This window comes from Geospiza fortis, unplaced genomic scaffold (genome assembly GCF_000277835.1).
Source record: "Geospiza fortis unplaced genomic scaffold, GeoFor_1.0 scaffold78, whole genome shotgun sequence".
NCBI lineage: Eukaryota > Metazoa > Chordata > Aves > Passeriformes > Thraupidae > Geospiza > Geospiza fortis.
Genome location: NW_005054339.1, coordinates 654,769 through 674,932, shown reverse-complemented (window position 1 = coordinate 674,932; position 20,164 = coordinate 654,769). Strand labels below are relative to the sequence as shown.

General features: G+C 43.0%; 1 protein-coding gene across 1 annotated transcript in view; it reads left to right on the top strand.

Annotated features, from left to right (window-relative positions):
* The first annotated feature begins 405 nt into the window (after positions 1–405).
* The window catches only part of RAD54L2 (RAD54 like 2), a 43,855-nt gene continuing 24,096 nt past the window's right edge, over positions 406–20,164 (top strand). The window contains 1 exon segment of the mRNA XM_031058153.1: positions 406–569. Within this exon segment, the coding sequence (XP_030914013.1) occupies positions 419–569 (151 nt within the window). The 5' untranslated portion in view covers positions 406–418.

Below are 20,164 nucleotides of genomic sequence, written 5' to 3'. Positions count from 1 at the left end.
TTCTGTATGCTTCCTTTTTGGATGGTAGTGTTCTGAAACTGTTCACATAATTTATTAGTTTTTGCGTCTCTGAATAATCAGGCATTGATACCAGGAGTCTTCCAGCAGGAAGATTCCTGTGTGCATGTCAAGGGCACCTGTGAAGAGATGGAGATTCTTCAATGCTGGGCCTATATCATTATGATCCATTTCTTATGGCATCTGTTTTCTCCACAGGGTTTTGTGCTTTGTCTGATATCTAAGTCTGTTATTTAAAAGGCTGATTTGGTTTTTCATGTGCAGTAATGCTGCTGTGATGTTGAACCTTGAGGCTCAAAGGCTGGGATTTGCTGGGCTCACATTCCTCTTTGGTGTCCTTGCAGGGCTGCCTCACGGTAGAACATGAGCAGGTAATGCACAAGGAGCACCACCGGGCATCATGTCAGACGAGTCAATCTCAGGGAGTGATCCGGACCTGGACCCGGACTTGGAGCAGGAGGATATGGAAGAGGAGGAGGAGGAAGATGAGGAGGAGGCGATGGAGGAGGACAATGATGGGGATGACGAAGAGGACTTACTTGATGAAAGTGGTGAGTGAATGGGGTTGGGAATATGCTGATGCCTTGTGATGGCTGACCTAGAGCAGAAGCCAGACAGAGTTAAAGAATAAAGGAGGGATTTATTAAAAGGCCTCAATGGATCCACCTTGGGCAGCACAAGAGCCCAGCCAGGGCTGCACCCAAGATGAGCAAAAATGGTCACAAAATGCACGACTGGTCACTGATCAGTTCTGCTCCATTTGCATATTGGAGTTCGTTGTCCAATTCCAGCTTTAGCCCTTGCAGTCCCATTCTTCTTGTTTTTCTGTCTTCAGTCCACATTGTTTATGCTCTTGGGCCTGAAATTTGGGTGGTAGTCCTTGGTCCCAAGCTATGAGAGGAATTGTTTTGTCCAGCTATTCTGTGAAGAGAGCCTACATCCCTTAATGTGAAGCTCAGAACCACACACTAAAGCAGTACAGAATCTGAAAAATATGAAAGCTAAAACCTGAGGCATCAATACATTGTTATAGAAAACTGGCTGTCACCCCTTGGGAGATTGTGTAAGAGTTAGGATTTGTCCAGCTCTCGGTAGGGAGAAGTCCTTATGTGGCTGTTTAGTTTTAATAGGTATTTCATGTTAGTTAAATATAGTCTCCTGGCCAAAAAAAATTCCATCAGGAAAACAAGCCACAAGTATAAATTGTAAGGAGGATAGAATTTTTAAAATAGCTTCAAATTTTGGGAAAGCAATTATAAAAAGTAAATGAGTCGATTTGCAATTGCTTGTATTATTTAAAGGATGTGGTGAAAAGAAATATATTTATGTAATTGGCTTGTCCCATACATAAACGATTTGATGGATGCTATGGACAATTATTGCTCATTCACAGTAATCATCTTTAACAGCTGGAAAATGTTCTTTACTGCCAGCATACAGGTTGGGTTCTCCTTTGTTTTTTTACAAGATGAAAGATGGAAGTTCTTAGTAAGTTGTCACCTTCTATCATCATCTAGTTCCACCTGCCCTACTCTCTTCTTCAGGAGAGGAGCAGTTCAGGTCAGGGCTAATGCAGGTGTTTGTGGGCCTGTGCTGTGCATTTGAATGTTACCAGATAACTGTTCTGGGTCACAGCATGATCCTAGAAATGTCTGTTGGTCCAGAAGGGCTGATGTTCTAGGGCACAGAGACAGGAATGCAGAGCTCAGGTGAGAATTCCCCATGCTGAATTTGCCATCAAACTTTGTATCACAAAACTGTAGCCAGAGCCTAAGGGAATGCTCTATTTGCTTCCTTTAAAATTGCAATTTTTAATAACTTCAAAGGGTATGCAGGTATTTGAATACACCTACCTAAACCAGCTGAGAGTAGCCTTCCTTTTCTTAGCATAGAATGTGTTAAAAACAGACACTTTTCCCTTCTTCTAGTTACTAAACAATTTTTGGCTTAAAAATAAATTGTTGTCCTCAAGTGTTGTTTGTTTGTTTTGCTGTTATATTCTTTCAGCCATGTGCTATTTGAAGATGCTGTTTTGATTTTAAATGCTTTTATAAAAATGTTTACACAAAAATGAATGCATTCCTCTTTTTTTATTCACATGATGCCTTTTTCTAATGAGAAAGTAGCAGAAATGGAAGTGTTAGTTCAGGTAAGAAACAAGGGAATTCCCAATATCAACACAGAGAAGAGTTACAAGATCACAGGTTACTCTGTCTCAGACTGGTGATGATGATGATGATGTCACTTTGTTCACAGGACCCTGCAGCAGTGGGGCAGGAGCAAGTGTGATGTGATTGCCAAACTTTCATTAACAGAAGGGAGTGTCTGTATGTCATGTCCAAGTGGGTCATTCCCACTATTCCACTAGACTGTTATCACAGACTGATGTGCTTTATCATCAACATCCATATTATTGTGAGTGGATACTCACAGTTGTTTGTCAGGATTATTCTTTCCAAAGCAAACAAGATCAATATAGGTGTACAGAACATTGTGAACTGCTAATGACAGCCATTTATTTTCAAGTTAAAACACTAGAAACATGTTTGTGTTTTATGTTTTTGTAGAGACTAATTAAAAATAAATTTTAAAAAATATAGAAAATAACAAAGAACAGTAAAAAGAATTCACACGAAACTAACATAAAGTATTTTTATGTTTATTCATTAGGTACAAGGGAAAACTCCCTTCCATGAGCTGAGCAAAGCTAGATTGCCTCTGAGGTTTCAGATTGTTCAGCTTTAATTCTGTCTGCCACAATATCAGAATGCTTTCTGGGTGCTTAGATGTATAATTATTATCTTCTGTGGAGGTTTCCAGTCTGCTTTTCCTGATACCTCCTTACAGCTACACATTGCCTCCAAAATGTCATTTGGCATCTGTATCACCTTAGATCTAATATAAACCAGCCTCCTGCTCTTTAGCCTATGAAACATAACCAACTTCAGAATTAAGAGGTTCATTTTATTGTGCCCATCTGATGTTTGTAGTCACATGGCTTTGTAGACTAACCTCATTCATAAATATCATATCTGGAACAGACAGTTTTATTCATAAGGGACGCAGTGCTCTAATGTTTATATTATGAAGCTTTTAAAAAGCTTAATTTTAATAATTTCTGTTAAACTTTGTTCTCCCTATTCCCAGCTGTGCTGTTCTCCTCCCCTCCTAGTATTGTGGTTGTTCTGATCCCACTGGGGATCCTGGGGGGATCTTTCCCTTGAGGATGGGCTCATGCATATTTCTAGCACAACAAGCTTTAGATGATTAATAAATCTTTCAGAGCTATTTCTTGGAAGGCTGACAGGCTGCTTAAACATTTTCTCCAAACGGAAACTGATTACTTGCTTTAAATAATAGTGATTATATCAATTACAAAAATAACATTTTTACTGTTTGCTTGCAAACTAGTGCCTTTGTTTAGGATTTCCATGTATTGATGGTGGTTCAAATAACTTAAGAACTTTACAGTTTTAATGTAATGTTATCCACACTTGGTGGTGGTTGATCATATACTCTCAGACTTAGCAGTGACTTGGGTTTTGCATGTTTAACCTGTTTATGTCTTTCTGATACATGTTGTATGTGGAGTTAATCCTTGTGTGTAGTTTCAGTTTCATAGTCTTTTAGGAGTTCTTTATACATTCTGGTACTTTAGTGCTATCTTCAGTTTTGTCACATTATTCTCATTTCTGCTCAGTTTTGTTTGCATTTAGTATGGGCTGTCCTATAGGTGGTCTAGAGTTACTTTGTATTTGTATGGTACAGGCTTTCAGTATGGAAGAACACAACTCTTCAACCTTTGCCCCTGCCCTCAAGGAATCAAAAGAGCCTGAAAAACTAGTTTTCTGAATATTTCTCAGTAAGTGAAAGCTAATAACCACATGGCTTACATCCTTTATCCATTTCTTCAGTGGTGGCCAGTAAATGAACCTGGGTATCATGTGTAGGAAATCTTCCAGCTTTAGTCTTTTTATTTTCTAGAATGCTCCTTCCAGAACATACCTATTCTGACACTTACAGCTCCTTCCCTGGCTGCCAGACTGCACACCCATCCCAGCAGCACGCCTCAATCCTAGCCAGAGGCTGCCACTGCTTTTCCAGCCTTATCATCCCTGCCCACTTCATCTGTTTTTTCATCACTTGTGGGTTGGAGCACCTGTTTTATCATGTTTGATTTTGTGATAGCAATGCGTGACTGCTAGAAACTTTTTTTGTTAACTCCCTAAATCATCTTCACTAGAAATGTGATGTACTGATAACTGTGGAGATAAAGGGCTGTTTCAAGTCCTGCACTTTTTCTCTGATCCTAGTTGTTGCTCAGGGCTGTGTAGGACTCCATAGGAATAAAAGCTAATTTGAGCAAAGAGGAAACAAATCTCCAGTATGGATTTTACAGATCATTTCAAATGCGTGGACCGTTTATACCTCAGAGCTTTCCCAAGGAAAGCTGTTGAGTGTTTGAATGAATCCCACTGTACTGTTCTGTTTTTTCACTTTGGGAATGTCTCTGGATTATTCTGACTGATGTCTCTGGAATTCATTATCTCTTATTCATATGTATTGCTGTAATTCTGCTATTAATAGTGATGGCAAGTTGTTTATTCTGTTACCTCTGAGTATATGGGTTAAACACTTTCTTCAAGTGCAGTTTGGGGTAGAAGTGGTTGTTCAGTTCTCTCAAAGATGTCTTAATGAGCACGAGCATTCAGACCCTGTCCTCAAAGGCTCCTAGTTGTGTTTGCATTCCAGGGTGCATGGTACAGAAGACAGGGGTTGGAATCTGTGCTTTTAGGGTATACTGCTGAACAATTTTCCAGTACTACAGTAGTGCTGCAATTCTTACTGTACAAAGATACCAGGCAACACCAAATAATAACATATTAGGTGATACTGTTGTGATAAGACAAACTCCATGGAATTGGCTTTGTCTCCTGCCCTGTGTTCTGCACTTTTTCTCCTTTCCTGTGCCCTCTTTCTTTCCCCACGTTCCAGGGCTGGGAATGTGCTAGCTCTGTGGCATCTCTGTTTGACTACTGGAGAACTGGAGGAGCTCCCTCTTCCCAGTTCAGACTCATACTGTTCCTCCTACTCCCTGGCAAAGTGCTGGAGCAAACCAAGACTGGTTTGTGTGGGGTTTTGTGGACATACAGACTCTTAAAGAGGAGTGAATGAGAAGCACAGTTGGTTGGTGGTGCAGAATAGCAGGTCCAGGAGAGGACACATGGGTGCAGTGATGTTTTGCACTGCAGCTCCTTGGTAGGGTGAGGGCATCAGGAAATTTCAGAACATCTGAGAGACTGGTACATGAGGTGAGTGAGGGGGAAGAGAGACCCTTTTCCTCACCCTAGCCTCTTAAAACTGCTCACCCTGCTTGTGACATTTGATAGCTCAAACAGAGCCACCTTTCCTTTCTGCAGCACGATCCACAATGTATTTCAGTAGCTGCTTTTGCTTGAACTTGAGCTGCCACTTGGTACTCACAGTTTTGAGCTTTCCCCCTTGATACCAAGGCAGGAACTCTTGACTTCAGATGGCACCCACTGCTGATCCAAGCTTGAAAAGATCTCTGCTTACCTTGAGCCCTCACTGGAGGAAAGTCTGTTCATTTAAATGGGTCCTGCTTGATCAGCTTTTCCTATGATTTTCACTTGGTTATTGAGGGAAAAAATGTTGGCATGAAATTATAGCAAGTATGGATTTTGTTTAAAATGATGTTCCTCTGTGGCTCTTTGTGGGTCATCGTTATAGGGTGCAATTACATTGAAAGAGAAATCAATTTGTAGCTGCCTGGGCAAATTCTTTGTCTAATCTAATAGGAAAAATGAGTAGCTAACACCATACTTACTAGAAAGTTCATTAGCACCTGGAGTTATTAAAGCTGAAATTATTTTGGAAATCTGTTTTTAACATCATGTGGAAGTGTGGGTTAATATTTCTTTGAATGATACATGAATGCATCCTTAAGGTACAGAGATCTGCTGCTCATTTTGGAGATGGTGTTATTCATGTGCTTCCCACCCCAAAGCATTCTATCTTTTCTTCTCCCCAACAAAGTGCTGGAACAAAACAAAACTGGGGTGTGTGGGAGTCCCCAGCTGGATGTGTGTGGTTGGGAACAGAGCAACTTTCTGTCCTTACAGGGGAAGAGAGAAAAGTCTTTGGTATAAATCTGTTCATTTTGTAGGCTCTTCCTCCTCAAATATGTGAGTTTTTGCTTTTTGACTGTGGTTATTCTTATAAATTAGGTCATGTTATACTTACCTGTATGAAACAGGGAGAGGCAGAGGAAGAGTATGGAGACAGTTTCCTATCTTGCTGAATGATATCATTTATCATTTTATATCCTGATTTAGAAAGGCCTATCCTGCTGGAGATAAAAAGGAGGAGAAAAAAGAAACTGCTGTTAGAAAGTAATTTCTCTGCACTTCTAACCTGAAATGAATGATCATTCTTGTGTTGGTAAATGGAGATTTGTTCCAACAACCAGAAACCTTTTGCCTTCTACTTTTGACCAGACTGCACAGAATTTTCTTTAAGGAAACACTGGTTTTAAGTTGTCCTTCCTATTTGCTAGAAAATTTAATTTATTCCTTAAGAAGAGGAGGAGCAATTAGGTACTTACTGCTTTAATCTCTCCACTCCTTTTAGAAAACAGCCTTTCACAGCTGTGTCTCCAGGTGGCACCAAGGGCAGATGGGCATCCCAAGGTCAAGGCAGCCTCAGAGAACAGAATTGCTCTTTGAGGAACCCTGCTTCCATCTGCTGCAGTGTGTGGCACAGTGGCCTTGGGGGCTGCGTGCTTCCTGCCTCAGACTTGTGCTTTGACCTCCTGTCCTTGTTTAGCTGGAGGCAGGTGCTGGGGCAAAGGAAGGGCACAAGCCCATCAGAGTAACTTGGAGTGGAGAATGGGGTCTTTTTGTTGTTTGAAAGTGGATGAGTTGGAGCAGAAGGTATGGGAAGAAACAGAAGTCAGGACTTTGCTAAGTCTAGAAAAGCACTGAAGACAATCATGAGGGAGGCTTTAACTGTAAACTCCTCTGTGTTCTGTATGTACCTATGCCAGAGAGGTGAGTCCCCATAAATTATAATCCTGCACTTTAATCTACAAGTGGATGTTTGCAGTGCACAAGGTGAATTTCTTGGGAAAAAGGAAGAGTGGTGATTGACATCATCTCACTTGCTCCTTCTTGTTGGACTTCTCTATATAGATTCTTTTGTTTTGGTTACTTGTGGCTGGATGCAGCTCTCTCTGGAGCCCACCAGTACTATTTCCAAGGAAGCTAGAAGGGCATATCCTGGGGGACACAAGCCTCTGCTTCAGTCTAGGTTTGTTGCCTATGCAATGGCTCTGGTCTTAGTAAAGAGTCAGATCTGAAATTTCATGTACCACTGTGCACTTTGATGATCCTTACAAGCCAGGTTTTCATGCTTGTAGTAACTTTATGTAGACTTTCTTCCGAGCCAATAATTGCCTGCAAAGAGGATGGCTTGTGTGGTATCATAAGAGGTACAAAAACAATCACTATCTGTAAGAGAATTTACTTGTTAACTAATATCCTGCCTATTGACATATGTTTCAACTTAATCAAATTGTCATAGGAAACTGCGCTGCATTACATTAGAAAATGGTCCTTATGGATCAGAGTGTTTAAATGTACTTTATTATACAGGTGCAGAGTGTGGGGCTCAGCCTCAGATGGTTGTGGGTAACTGTAAATGTGCCTCCAATTGCAGATAGTGGATGCATTTCTCAGGTGATGTACTAGAACTAAGAAGTTGAGGGAGTTTTGTTCTCCCAGTTCCTGAAAGTGAGAAGGGCTTTGTGTCTGTTCAGCATACGCTGTGTGTGTCCACAAACCTTACCTTCAAGATTTGTGTCAGTTTCCTAAGACCCAAAAAAATTAGGAGCTGGCTGGCTTCTATGTTTCCACAATTCCACAGCTGAATAAAATACAAAAGATGCAGTTAGTATCAAAGGTAGAAGGAGATGGGATAGTAGCATTCACAGTTTTAGCAGACCTAGTTACTGAGTAATACTGAAGGGTTACATTGAAATTGCAGAGGAGGTTTGCCTCTCATTTTGGCAAAAGCCCCACAGATTTCTCTGGGAATTTTGCTTCGTTACAGAAAGCTGCAGATTTTACCCATTGTTTTTATCCTGGCAGTTTCCGGGGAGCACAGTGTGTGTGTGTCAGAGCAAAATGATGTTTGTGTGTGCAGTCTGAGGGGCTTGGCCCTGCCCAGCCAGTGAGGGTCCCTGTCCCCAGCACGTTGTGCAGACCCTGTGGCGCCCAACTTGCTTGAACTGCATTTACTGGACTCACTAAATGGTGATGTTAAAGAAAAATCCTCTTGAGTGCTTTGCTGGGAGCAGCCAGTGCTGGATGCTTTGTTATCTCCCCTGTGCCGATTCCGAAGCTGCAGATTGCCTGGCTGAGCATTGTGCTGCGCTGGGGCAGTTTCGCTGGTGAGAGGACGCTGGAGGCCCCTTCCCTATGGGCTGTTTGCCAATAAATCAGGGAGGAATGGGGAGGAGCAGTGCCTGGGCTTCGGGGGCTTTACTGCCTGATTCCAGCACTCTGACTAACCCCGTGAACTCGGTTATTCTCAGCAGGGTGAGGTGTGGCCTGGGGGCTGCTGTGGGAAGGAAGGATGGGATCCTGAGGAGCGCTGTGCCCCAGCCCCCTGCGCAGGGGATTTCGGAGTGCCGATGTCGCGGCTCGGTCGCTCTGGCCGAACGCGGGGACTCTTCCCGGTCCCCTCGGCTTGTCCCGAGCAGAGGGAAGCTCCGAAGGAAAACGTCGGTGCCTCCCCTGCCAGCCTCCCAGGCTCTCTGACAGCGGCTTCCTTTTTGAGAGGGTGGCACAAAGTCTGGCATAGTCTGAGTGTTATATAACCTGGAGTAATGACTAGCTTTACTTCTTTAAAAGGAGGTGATGACGCCAGAGCTCTGCTTCCTTCAGAGCCGCCAATTGGGCGCAGGGACTGGCAGATCTCGTGAAATGATGTGCTGTTATAACCAGCTACGCTTTTCCCCCCTCTTTTCTCCCTCCTTCCCTTTGATCTATTGCGTATGATGGAATACAAAATAGAAATCTTTCCATGCAGTTGAGGAGCAGCCCACGTCCATGGCTCTGCATTTTCTATATTTATGTATATGGAGTTTCTCAAATGTTTTTATATCTGTATTTTATCTCTTCTCTTAAAGCTGTCACAAATGTGAGATCAGCATGAAGGTGTGGGGAGCAGGGTCAGCAGTTATTAACTGAACAAAGAATTGCCCCAAGTTGTCTTCCTGCTTTTCTGATAAGCTTTGCTGGATATAGAGGTTGTGCTTTATTGGCCAAAACCTTGCACTTTTATTGTCATAATGCCAGAGAATCTCTAACAAAGGACGATCTCCCTTGCTCCTCTGTCCTGTTTGGTGTCTTTTCCCCCCATGTACATTTCAGATTGTCAGCTTTGTACCACACCTTGCCATTGCTAATAAGTACTGTATTCCCTCAGCTGCAACTGCTGTAATGGTGATGAAATCATATGGAAACTAATTAGCAAATTTGTAATGTGGTATTTTCCCTCTTGAACAGGTAAGGAGTGGCAAAGTCACTTTGCCAAGTTCACCTGATGAGTGTGAAGAAGCCAAAGTGAAAATTCCCTGGTTTACATTTTAGGCAGCAGCACCCCTTTTATGTTCAAATGTACTGGGTGAAACACTTCTTTGATTTTCATCCGAGTTTAAAACCATGCAAGGGCTCCTTAATTTCATTTCCCCCTAATTTATATTGTATTGTGCTTGTTTTAATGACTGGTTAAATAAAATGTGCATGTAGCTATATGGTCTACAAATGTAATATTAAATAATAAACATGTGGAAGGAGATGAGGAACTGTTTAAATTAAATTAGAAGTATTCTTGAGATTTTAAAACACAATATCACATCACAGTTATTTCCTTTATCTTTTTAACTTCTTGCTTAGGCTTTAGAGAAACTGCAACATGGGACTTTTAGAAGTGTCTGGTTCATTGTTTGGATCAAAGTATTTTTTTATTAACAGTATTTTGTACTGCAGATGTTTAAAATGTCTTGTTCACATTTTCTTCAATATGCAGTTCACTGACTCAGCCTCAAAAAAAATTCTAAGTAGGAGTCAGAGGACTTTATTTTCACTTGCAAATATGCAAATAGGAATGAGACAGGAGAAAGCTACAAGATAAAATCTTTTTGGGCTAGGTGAACAGAAACTTCTAGTTTAAATCTTTGTCAAAACAAATTTTGCAATTAAAACATCTGCAGATAATCCTCATCTATGTAAAATATTTAAATACTTGAACTGTTAGAAGTGATTTAAAAGTGGTACTTTTATGTACTCAGCTTGATTTATGTCAAATTTGCACATAGCTGAAAATGAATAGAATGAAATTAAAGTTGTACCAAAAAACTCTTCAGTGGCGCACAAATGCGTTGTGTCATCTACAGCAGCAGAGAAATTTAGAAAGTTACAGAAATGAGGAATCAGTTTCTTGAATGTAACTGGGATTGTAACTGAATGGATTTAATTTTGATTAGAATGATGGTAAATATCTGTGGTATAAATTCTTCAACTTTAAATCATTACATCTTGTCTAGTAACAGCTTATTTTCTTTGGTACATTTAAACAACCTTTGAAAGCCTTGGAATCTCAAGCAGTGTGTTTTGCCACAGTGCCAGTGTGAAAAGCATTTGCAAGAGGCACTGCATTGTGTCACTTCCTGTATTTTGTGCAATTAGATTTTTGTTACATTATGTACAACTTCCCAAACTCCCCCCACTTACGATTTAGATGAGTTTGGGAAAGAAAATACACCAAGATTTATATGAATAAAATAAAATGAGGAAAAAAACCAGATTTATCAAATTTTATGCCTTATGGTTCAATCTGAAACTCACTAAAGTCAATGGAAAAACTCCTCTGGTTTTCCATGGTTGGTTTAGATCTTATCAAAAAGAATTTTTATTTGCAGTGCAGTGTTTGTTTAAAAAGCAAATGATTCTCAAAGCCCAGCAATATTCAGTTGCCAACACAGAGTGTTGTGGAGTCCAAGTATGAGTCTGTCTGAACCATTCTGGGTGGATAAACAACACCTTATACCATGTCCAAGTCAAACCTGGGATCCTTGGGTGTTTTCTGTGTTGCTAAAACAACATGGAAACTAGGACAGGGAAAGTGGCCTTAATGATGTGTATGTGCTACTAGCAGGTGCTAATCAAGAGTGAAATGTGGCTGTCAAGCCTGGTTCATGTTCAGTACCGTGCAAACAATTTGGGTTAGTAGGCAGCTTCCCTGCACAGTGGAGGTCAGTGGGGTGTGCAGAAGGAGCTGCTGCATGTGGAACATGGCTGGGAGAAAGCCATGGCCTGGGGAAGGGACTGTGCAGCCAGCCTGGAGCAGTTGAGGGTGCGCAAGGAGGGTCTCTTCTGCTTTATGGGGTGGTGATGAGGATGAACAGCCTGGAGAGAAGGGCACCACCTCAGCTTGCAGGGACCAAGAGCAGGCTGGCACATCAGAGATGCAGTGCTTCTGCTGCTGCTGTCCTTGCTGGGCTTGGATCAGGTCAGGGAGCAGTCATGGAGCTGCTCAGCCTCTGGAGCAGGGACTGGCAGGTTCAAGGTGGACAGCAGGCATGGGGCTGGGAAAGGAGCTACTCCACCTTGAAGGGAATGAAGGCTTTGGGACATTTTGTTGAAATTTATTTAGTTTAACTGACTTCAGTTGGATAATTATCTTTGCTATACGGAGAAATTAATGTCCTGAAACACTTTATGGTCAAGTTTCTTGTCTGTATAGACAGGTTTGAGTTTTAATGCTTGTGAATTTGCAGTGTTCAGGGATGCTGACATTGCTGCTGGAAACACTTGTCAGCCAAATAAAAAACGTGTTCATGGAAACACTTGTCAGCCAAATAAAAAAATGTGTTTGGAAGGACCTTTCTCTTAATATTCTATGAAAATACAAACTTCATAGTGTTGTGTGGTTTTTTTTAAACAGGTAATGCCCTAAGTTGTTAGCAAGGGAATGTCTCAGGTGACAAAAGCTTCTTGAGAAGCCTCTTGTGATGTATAGCACAGTTTGTACAATTGCAAAGAGCTTGTGATTTGAGAGGAGGAAGGTGAGGTGTGAGAGCTGGGTAAGATTCCAGACCCCAAAATGGGGGGAGAACCTTGTTCCTTACTGGTAAGTCTGGCCTCATGGAAAAGCTGTTCAGTAAATGGACTTATCGGTAACAAGATTACCTTCCATGAGGAGATCATTTTATAAACTGACTGTTTCAGGCAGATCTAATTCTTGGTTGTGTGAATATGTATTTATCCTGGCTAGCAGTGGTGGCCTCGCCAGGAGCCTGTTGTGAGTAGAAGAGCTAGAAAAATTGTTTCTCCATTTTGCATGCTAAGGTGAAGAAGGAAATTCCCTTTTTATTGCTGTGTTGCAGAAGGACAGGTATAGGTTTCCTGTTTTCCCCGGTGTATTGAACTTCCATTTTTCTCATACTTGACTGCACTAATGTGGATGTGTTGTGGTTTAACCCCAGCTGGCAGCTCAGCCCCACACAGCCACTCAGTATCCCCTAGTGGGATGGAGGAGAGAATTGCAGGGGTAAAAGTGACAAAGCCTGTGGGCTGAGATAAAGATAGTTAAACAGCAAAGCAGAACAAGGAATTCATCAGCTCCTTCCCATGGGTAGGCAAGTTCAGCCATGCCCAAGAAAGCAGGGCTCCATCACAGTAACAGTGGCTTGGGAAGACAAACACCATCACTCCGGATATCCCCCCCTCTCCTCCTCCTTTCCCCAGCTCTATATGCTGAGCATGACACCATATGGTCTGGGATATCCCTGGGGCCAGTTGGGGTCAGCTGTCCCAGCTGTGTCCCCTCCTCACTCCTTGTGCACCCCCAGCTTCCTCACTGGTGGGGCAGTGTCAGAAGTAGAAAAGTCATTGACTCTGTGTTAGCCCTGCTCACCAATACCAAGAACATCTCTGTTATCAACACTATTTCCAACATAAATCCAAAGCATAGCCCCATACTAGCTGCTAAGAAAATAATTAACTCTCTCCCAGCCAAAACCAGCACTGCATGCTTTGCAAATACCCAGTTGTATTTACCCAGTACTTGTTTTTAAATCTTGCTTTCCAGATTCATAAATCTGTTAGGTCAGATGCTGAGGTCATGTTTGCTTATTTATTCCAACCGTACAAAGTCCTTATAAGGCCTGTTACAAGATCCTTGGCTATGCACTTCTTTAATATATTTGTCCCTCTTTTCCCCTTTGATAAACATTGTGTGCTAGCCAGGCTGTTTGAATCTGTGACGTAGGTGAAAGGCTGTCCTGTTACTGAGGGTCTTAATTGTAATACAGTTCTTTTTTTTCTTTTTGTGTAATTTGTATCACTCTAACTATGAAAAAGCATATTGGGTTTGTTTCAAAGTTGTGGTGTACCCTGAAGCACTGGGGGTGTTTTGATGGCAGCAAGCGCTCACAGTGCCCTGCTACCCTCTCAAATGAAAGGTCAAATAAAAATGGCTGGAGTCACACAAAGGGGAGCTGGGCTCTGCCCTGGCTGTGCTTGCAGACCTTTAGATCAGCTTTTGCTGTTGTGAGTGCAGCTCATTGTCCTGGAGACCTGCAGGTCTGTGTGAGGGCTGTTGGGACGCCGCCTGCTTTGGGTTTCTTGTGCATGTCCTGGCTTTCCCAGAGCTCCCTCACCAGTTGTTTCAATAAGCAACTGACTTTGTTCCATGGACAAATGCTCACTACCAGAGAGCTAATTTCATTATGTGTCTCTCAGCCCGGGTTTGCTGTTTATTACTGGCATTAGATATGCCTGTGAAGGGAACTGGGTGTGGATAAAGTCTCTGTAACACTGAAGAAGGTTAGGCAGGTTGGATACCTTTAGAAGTTCAACTACAGCTTTAAAGGACTTATTCTGCACTTATTTATTCTCTTTTGTGCTTGTCCTGATGCAGGTGAATTACTGGGACAAAAACTCCCTTAAGTAATCTCTCACTCCACAAATTCTGACAAGTTCTTTCCTGAAAACTTAGAAACTTGCAGTGGTCTACAAGCTGCTGGTTTAACTGAGCAAACAGGATGCTCTTTCACCTGTTATTGTGCAAACAGGTTACTAGTTCCATCAAATTGCTCAAGTTTCAGTCTCAGTTGTCCAGGTTTCTTGCAAATTAGATGGCATCATGCAGATAGCTCATAAAGTCACCATTGTTTTCACAGCCAGAAAGGCTGTGCTCCTTTTTGCATCTCCTTCCCACCCACCAGTGAAACTCAGAAGTGGAGTTGTGGTGCTGCGTGTCCCCTGCTCCGAGTGTCCTGTTGTCTGTTGGGATTCCCCTTGCGCGGGGCCCCACTGGAGCCTGAGTGGTTATGTAAGGATTTTTATTTTATTCTCAGTCTTGGTCTCTGCCACTAGTTGAACTGGATCACAGGCTGAGTGAATGGGATCTGATCCGTACGGCAGCGTGCAGCTCTGCTGCTCCAGAGAGAGAGACCTCCCCTGTACACACCCACTCAGCCTCCCTGCTCCTCTTCTCTCTACTGAAACTCTTTTCCCAGGCATACTGAGCTTGCTCCCGCTGATCGGGAGCTCATACAGAAGCCAAACCGTCCCGGCAGCACAGCTCCAGGCATCGGTCCCCAGTGGAGCAGCAGCTACCTCGGGCAGGGCTGTGTTGTTTGACTCTCCAAGCAGGGGAGGAGATAGTGACAATTTTTATTTAGGCTGAACACGAGGCATATTTAACTAGTTATGTAACGGTGACCCCGGTCCGTCTCGGCTGGGTGCAGGGAGGATATATACGTACTGCTTCTCGTCACACCAGCTGGGTGGATTCAAGCACTAGGAGCTATTTACCAAAGTTATTTTCAGAAACTTTAAGTGCAGGTTTCCCTGCCTGTACCCTGGACTGTTTTATCAGGAGTCTTTTCCCGCCTGCGAACTGAACAGCCAGTGAGAGTGGATTTATGCTCGCTGGGCTGTGGGCAGAGATAAGAAGTTGTCAGGAGTGACTGGAAACTTTTGTCCTGAAGACCCTGAGACAAGAATAGCAGAAGAGCTGAGAGTGTGCAGCCACATTGAACAAGCGTGCAGGCAAAGGGCTCGCCTCGGTGCACTGAGCAGCATGCTACTCTTGGATGAGTCTCAGCAGTTTCCAGGTAGGACACAGGTGGGGGATTTTGTGGGCTGATTTTTCTTTCTTTTTCTCCCTTGTTTTCTTTTCACTCTTGCTTCCCTGTTACAGGCCATTCATTTTCCCACCCCTGGGCTGGAGCACCCCACTCAGTGGCTAGTAAAAGTCATCAGGAACCAAGGCTCTTTTGTAGGTCTCAGGTTTTAATGTGCTCTTTACCAGGCAGGGATGGAAGAGGTTGAGATTTCAGAGCCTTGGAGGGGGCATGAGAAGGAAGCTCACTCTTCCTTTGTTCCTATAATTCTGAAGTCTTTGATGATGTGACATTCTGGGTCTGGCTGTTATTGTTTCTGCTGCTGTTGTGTTGTAATGCTGTGAAAGTTCTTTGTCCAAGAGAGGAGGCAGTGGTTAATAGCAGTATCATTTTATATCCACTGTCCTCTCCCCCACCCCCTTCGACTTTGTGTGGATACTTTCTCTGCAACATCCTACTTGGTAAGAGTTTCAAGAGCTTCTTTTGTCAGTGAAATATTTGGTGACTTGCTGACCGGGCAACAATCTGAGCACCAGGCAGAGCTGTTGGTGCTTGCTCCAGATCCCCTAATTAGTGCCTAAGAGACTAAAAGCTACTTGGCTGTTTTCCCCCCTATCAAATGGGAGATGCTGGTGAAATCCTAATGGGAGTTCACGGTTTGGGGATAGCTGCTACTTAATTTGTTTGCTGGTGGGAGGATGTTGGAGAAAAAACTTTGTTCAGATTTGAAGAACTTTCTAAATTTGTAATTTAACTTCTTACTTTGAGGTGAGGTACTTTGTGATGCCAGGCTTCTTGTGCTTTGTTCATGTGGCAAATACCTCCAAAGTCATGCTAGGAACCTAACAGACTGATCAAAAATGGTCCCCAGGAGTTCTAGCTCTGGAATCCTGGTTTATTACAGAAGTGCAGTGTGGTTGTTATGACGAGTTTTTATAGAAATAAGCCATGCAATATTTGTTACCCATTAGTGGGAAGGGGGTTCTAGAAGAAAAAAAATCCATCTTATTTCTCTGGTTGTGGTGGCAGGACAAAGAAGCTAATTCTGGGAGAGTGTGAACTGAGAAAAAAGGAATTACAATAGAAAATGAGTTTGGATAAATGAGGAATCTGGGTGATGATACAAGTGGCTTATGTAACTTAGTCTAGATAATAGGTATAAAAAGAAAAGACAGGGAGGGAAAGATGCTTTTGGAAATGAGACTGTAGGTCATAGATGGAGGGAGAATACAAGGTTAGAGGCCTTTCAAAAATTTTGGTTGGAAGGTATTTGTACAAAAGTAAGAGAGCAAAAGTGCAAATTAACTCCTCTTTGTACTTGTCAAGTTGTAAAGTCTGGGGCAAGGTTTGTCACTGCCTCTACCAAAGTCTGTAGCAATAGAAAATTATCTCTCTTTGAGGAAGCCTTTTTAACTGATATATTGAAGTTCTGTTCTGGCTGGTGGATCCAAGAGTGTCTCCATCACACTTCTGCACAACCTGCCTGTCCCAAAAGAGATGATAAACTGCACAAGGTCACTGAGTCTGTGCAGAACTTACACATCATGTTCTTCTCTGGTTTTGTGCTTCAACCACTGAGCAATGTTTCTTTTCCTCTCTGATTTATCTGGCTCTTCCTCATTCCAGGTGCCTGAACACTTCTTTGGGGTCTTCAAAGTAGCAAGCACCTGTATATGCAGTGCTGTGATACTTTTTTATTTTAAAAGTGTTGCTAGAAAGTTAGAGCAGATTTTAATTATTTTATGGTAGCACCCACCAGCTAGTAAATCAAGGTTTGCTGCAGTACACTATCTATCCCCCTGTTATCCTGCAAGAATGTAAATATCCCTGTATGTAAATATCCCTGTTTTCTTATGATATATGCATATATTTCTTTCTTGACCATAGAGGTAATTGTCATTTTAGCAACCTTTTGAAGGAACAGGTGCCTGTTTCTTTTCCAGGCTGTAATGTGCTTAGTTTTTAGGGTGTTGTGTATTTTGGGGGTGGGGGGGGGGCATCCTTGTGGCATTGTGACTTCAATTTGTGTGAGTCTGATTGCCACAAACAACTTGCAGCCTTTTGTCAAACTCCTTTAGCAGCACCAATATTTTGGAAAAGTAAACTAGAAACAGATTGTTCTTTCAGCAATGGTGTTTCATCCTGGTCTTTCATCCTGGTCTTATTAACTTTCTCCAGTGCCCTCGGTCACTTTTCTGGCTGCAGTTGATGGGAGAAGTGCCAGTGGAATGCGGTAGCACACAGGCTCAAACTCAACAATTTGAATTTTTCTCCCAAGTGATGCCTCCCTCATTAAACAGAGTCCTTAAAAATTCCTCTGAAATTTCTTTAGAGACTGAGGCAGAAAAAGGGAATGTAGATGAAGTTCTGTGCTTTGTTACAGTTCTAAAAAAAATCCACAACTGTGTTTTGTTTCTTTCAAATAGGAAATTATATTTATGGAGAAGAAAGAGAATTGTTGGTTAGAGCATAGGACAGGAACTTGAGTTATTCAGCACTGATGCCCACCTGATTGCTTTGATTTAGTTTCTTCCTCTGCAAGATGGACAGGAGGGTGTTTCACAGATACTGTGAGGAGCTCATCGTGCCCGTGAGCTCCTTTGACACTGGCTAGGGTAAAAGTGACACTATTATCATTTTGAAATCACTCCTCCCTTATACCACTACCATCAGGAGCAACAACAAAGGAGGACTCAGATGCTGGAGGTTGCCTTGTGCTGGGATTATTTCCCATGCTGCTCTTTTAAATTAGGAGTGAGTGTCACCTGCCTTCTCCCTGTCCTTGTTAGCAGGTCCTGAGCAAAGCTATGGATGTGAGCTTGAAGCAGAGATTAAAGTTCAGCTGGTGCTTGTTGTTTGTTTGCCATTTTGGTGGCCTTGGAAGTGTGTGGCACAATAATCCCTTCTTTATTATTTCTCATTGCTCTGAGGGTATGCTGATATAAAGCTACAACTTCCAGCTACCTAGTGTAAATTAATGCTTATGTAATCATTGCATAATGCAGAATGCTTGCTCCCCTACTCGTCCTCTTTTCTTAGTCCCTGAAATTTATCCCTAGAAGAGTCATGGTAGCAGCCAGCTGGATTCACTGTGCTTGGAACGTGTCAAGCCCCCGTATGCATCTATTTTCTGAAGCTGGAAAGGGGAAATTTGTTACCTAAATCAATATTTAGCCACCTCAATAAACTAGATCATATTTCTCTTTTTTTAAAAAGCTTTGAAGTGTTGTGAAAATAAATAAGGTTAAATCCGGTTACTTGTGGTTTAGATCCCCATGGTAATTTTCGTAATCTGGCTGACAAAACTCTATTCTGGGTTACTAGTTAACTGGGATAACCAGAAAGGGGAAGTTTCAGTTCCCTCCTGCGCACAGCTCGTTGAAAACTTCCCAGCACTCAGCCTGAAACACTTCCTGACTCCAGAGCAGTAGCTTTATGTAACTCATTGCTCTCGCACACCCCTGGCTAAAGGACAAATGTGACCGATCCCTGCCTCCCCTGCTACCTCAGTGGGTGCCTTCCTGTCTTTGTTTCCCTGTCTTCACTAGTGCCCACAGTGTCTGTGCAAGAGAGGGGCCATGGCAGGAGGGAACAGTTTGGGTTTGAGGACTTTCATCAGGAAATGTAGTTTTGATTCCATATCTAGAACAGGGATGGCAGGTGGCGGTGTTCTGTATCTCTCCAGGTGTTGCCATCTCAAAGCACTATGAGAATGTTTGATTTGAAATTTCACAACCCTCTTTTGAGCTGGAAATGGATACAGGATTGCCCAGTGCTCCAGAGGAACCATGAGCCTGTGGTGCCTGTGAAAGGGAGGACAACCTGATGGGCACCGCACCTGGGCTGCATTCAGGGGCTTATGCAGGAATGGGAGGAGGTCCTGGAGGGGCTGGGTGCCAGAGCAGGTACCTGCCACACTCCAGTGGCAATGGCGTGCCAGTGGCTGCAAGCCTGTGCCATACAACAGTTATATAAGTGCTCTTTGGTGTTTATGTAACCCGGGTCTCAGCGTTCACAGCATTGAGGCCCAGCCAGAACAAGATCTCTTGGGTATTTGGGGCCTGGTTCTGCTTGCATAATCCCAGGGTTAGAAGATATATCGCCTGTCACCAAAGTTGGCTGTTTGATATTCCAGTTTGCCTCTCTGCGCTTCTTGGCCTCTTCCTTTCCCTTTGGTTTCTGGGTGGTATATTCCTTGCTCCTACCCTTCAATTCTGCTGCCTTTTGTTCCTGAAGGATACCTTCAGGCCAGGAAAGGAGTTTTATTCTGCAGCATAACCTCATCAGCAACTGATATGCTGAAAGATGTCTGAAGGAAAAAAGAAGGGCAGTGCTGTAATTTATCTTTTAAAGTTTTCCATTTATTACTTTATGCCAGAGGAGACTAAAGATGAGTTTGACTTGTGCATGCTCATGGTCTGGCTCCTTTCTCATGCTCTGGCCCACAGTCAGTGCTGGTGGCTTTTCTTTAGAGCTCATCTCTTCCCTCCATCCTCTGGTCCTGCGCTGGGGACAGAGGCAGCCTGCCGTCCCTCACCAGCAGATTTCACGTAGGTGTCTTGAACCCACAGCGAGTGATTGCTTTACTGATACTTAGAGAAATGAAAAACACGTTACTCAGACTTCAAGCTGCGCTCTTTGTTATACCAACATGACAGACTGTGTGTCTGGTTACAGTGACAGGTATGAACGACAGACCTGGGGTGGTTAACTCCTAGATAAATCAGCTACGGGCATGAAGATGTACGTGCTTTTTGACAGGTGGGGGAAGCTTCCCCTGGGAGCAGGCTCAGCCCGAAAGAGCGATCCTTTGTGCCTGGCAGTAGCGTGGCTGTGACTCAGCAGGACACCGGGCCCGGCAGCAGAGCCGGGGCGGGAGCAGTGCCGGCGGTCGGTCGCTGCTGTGGTTAGTGGGCTGCGTTCCGCCGG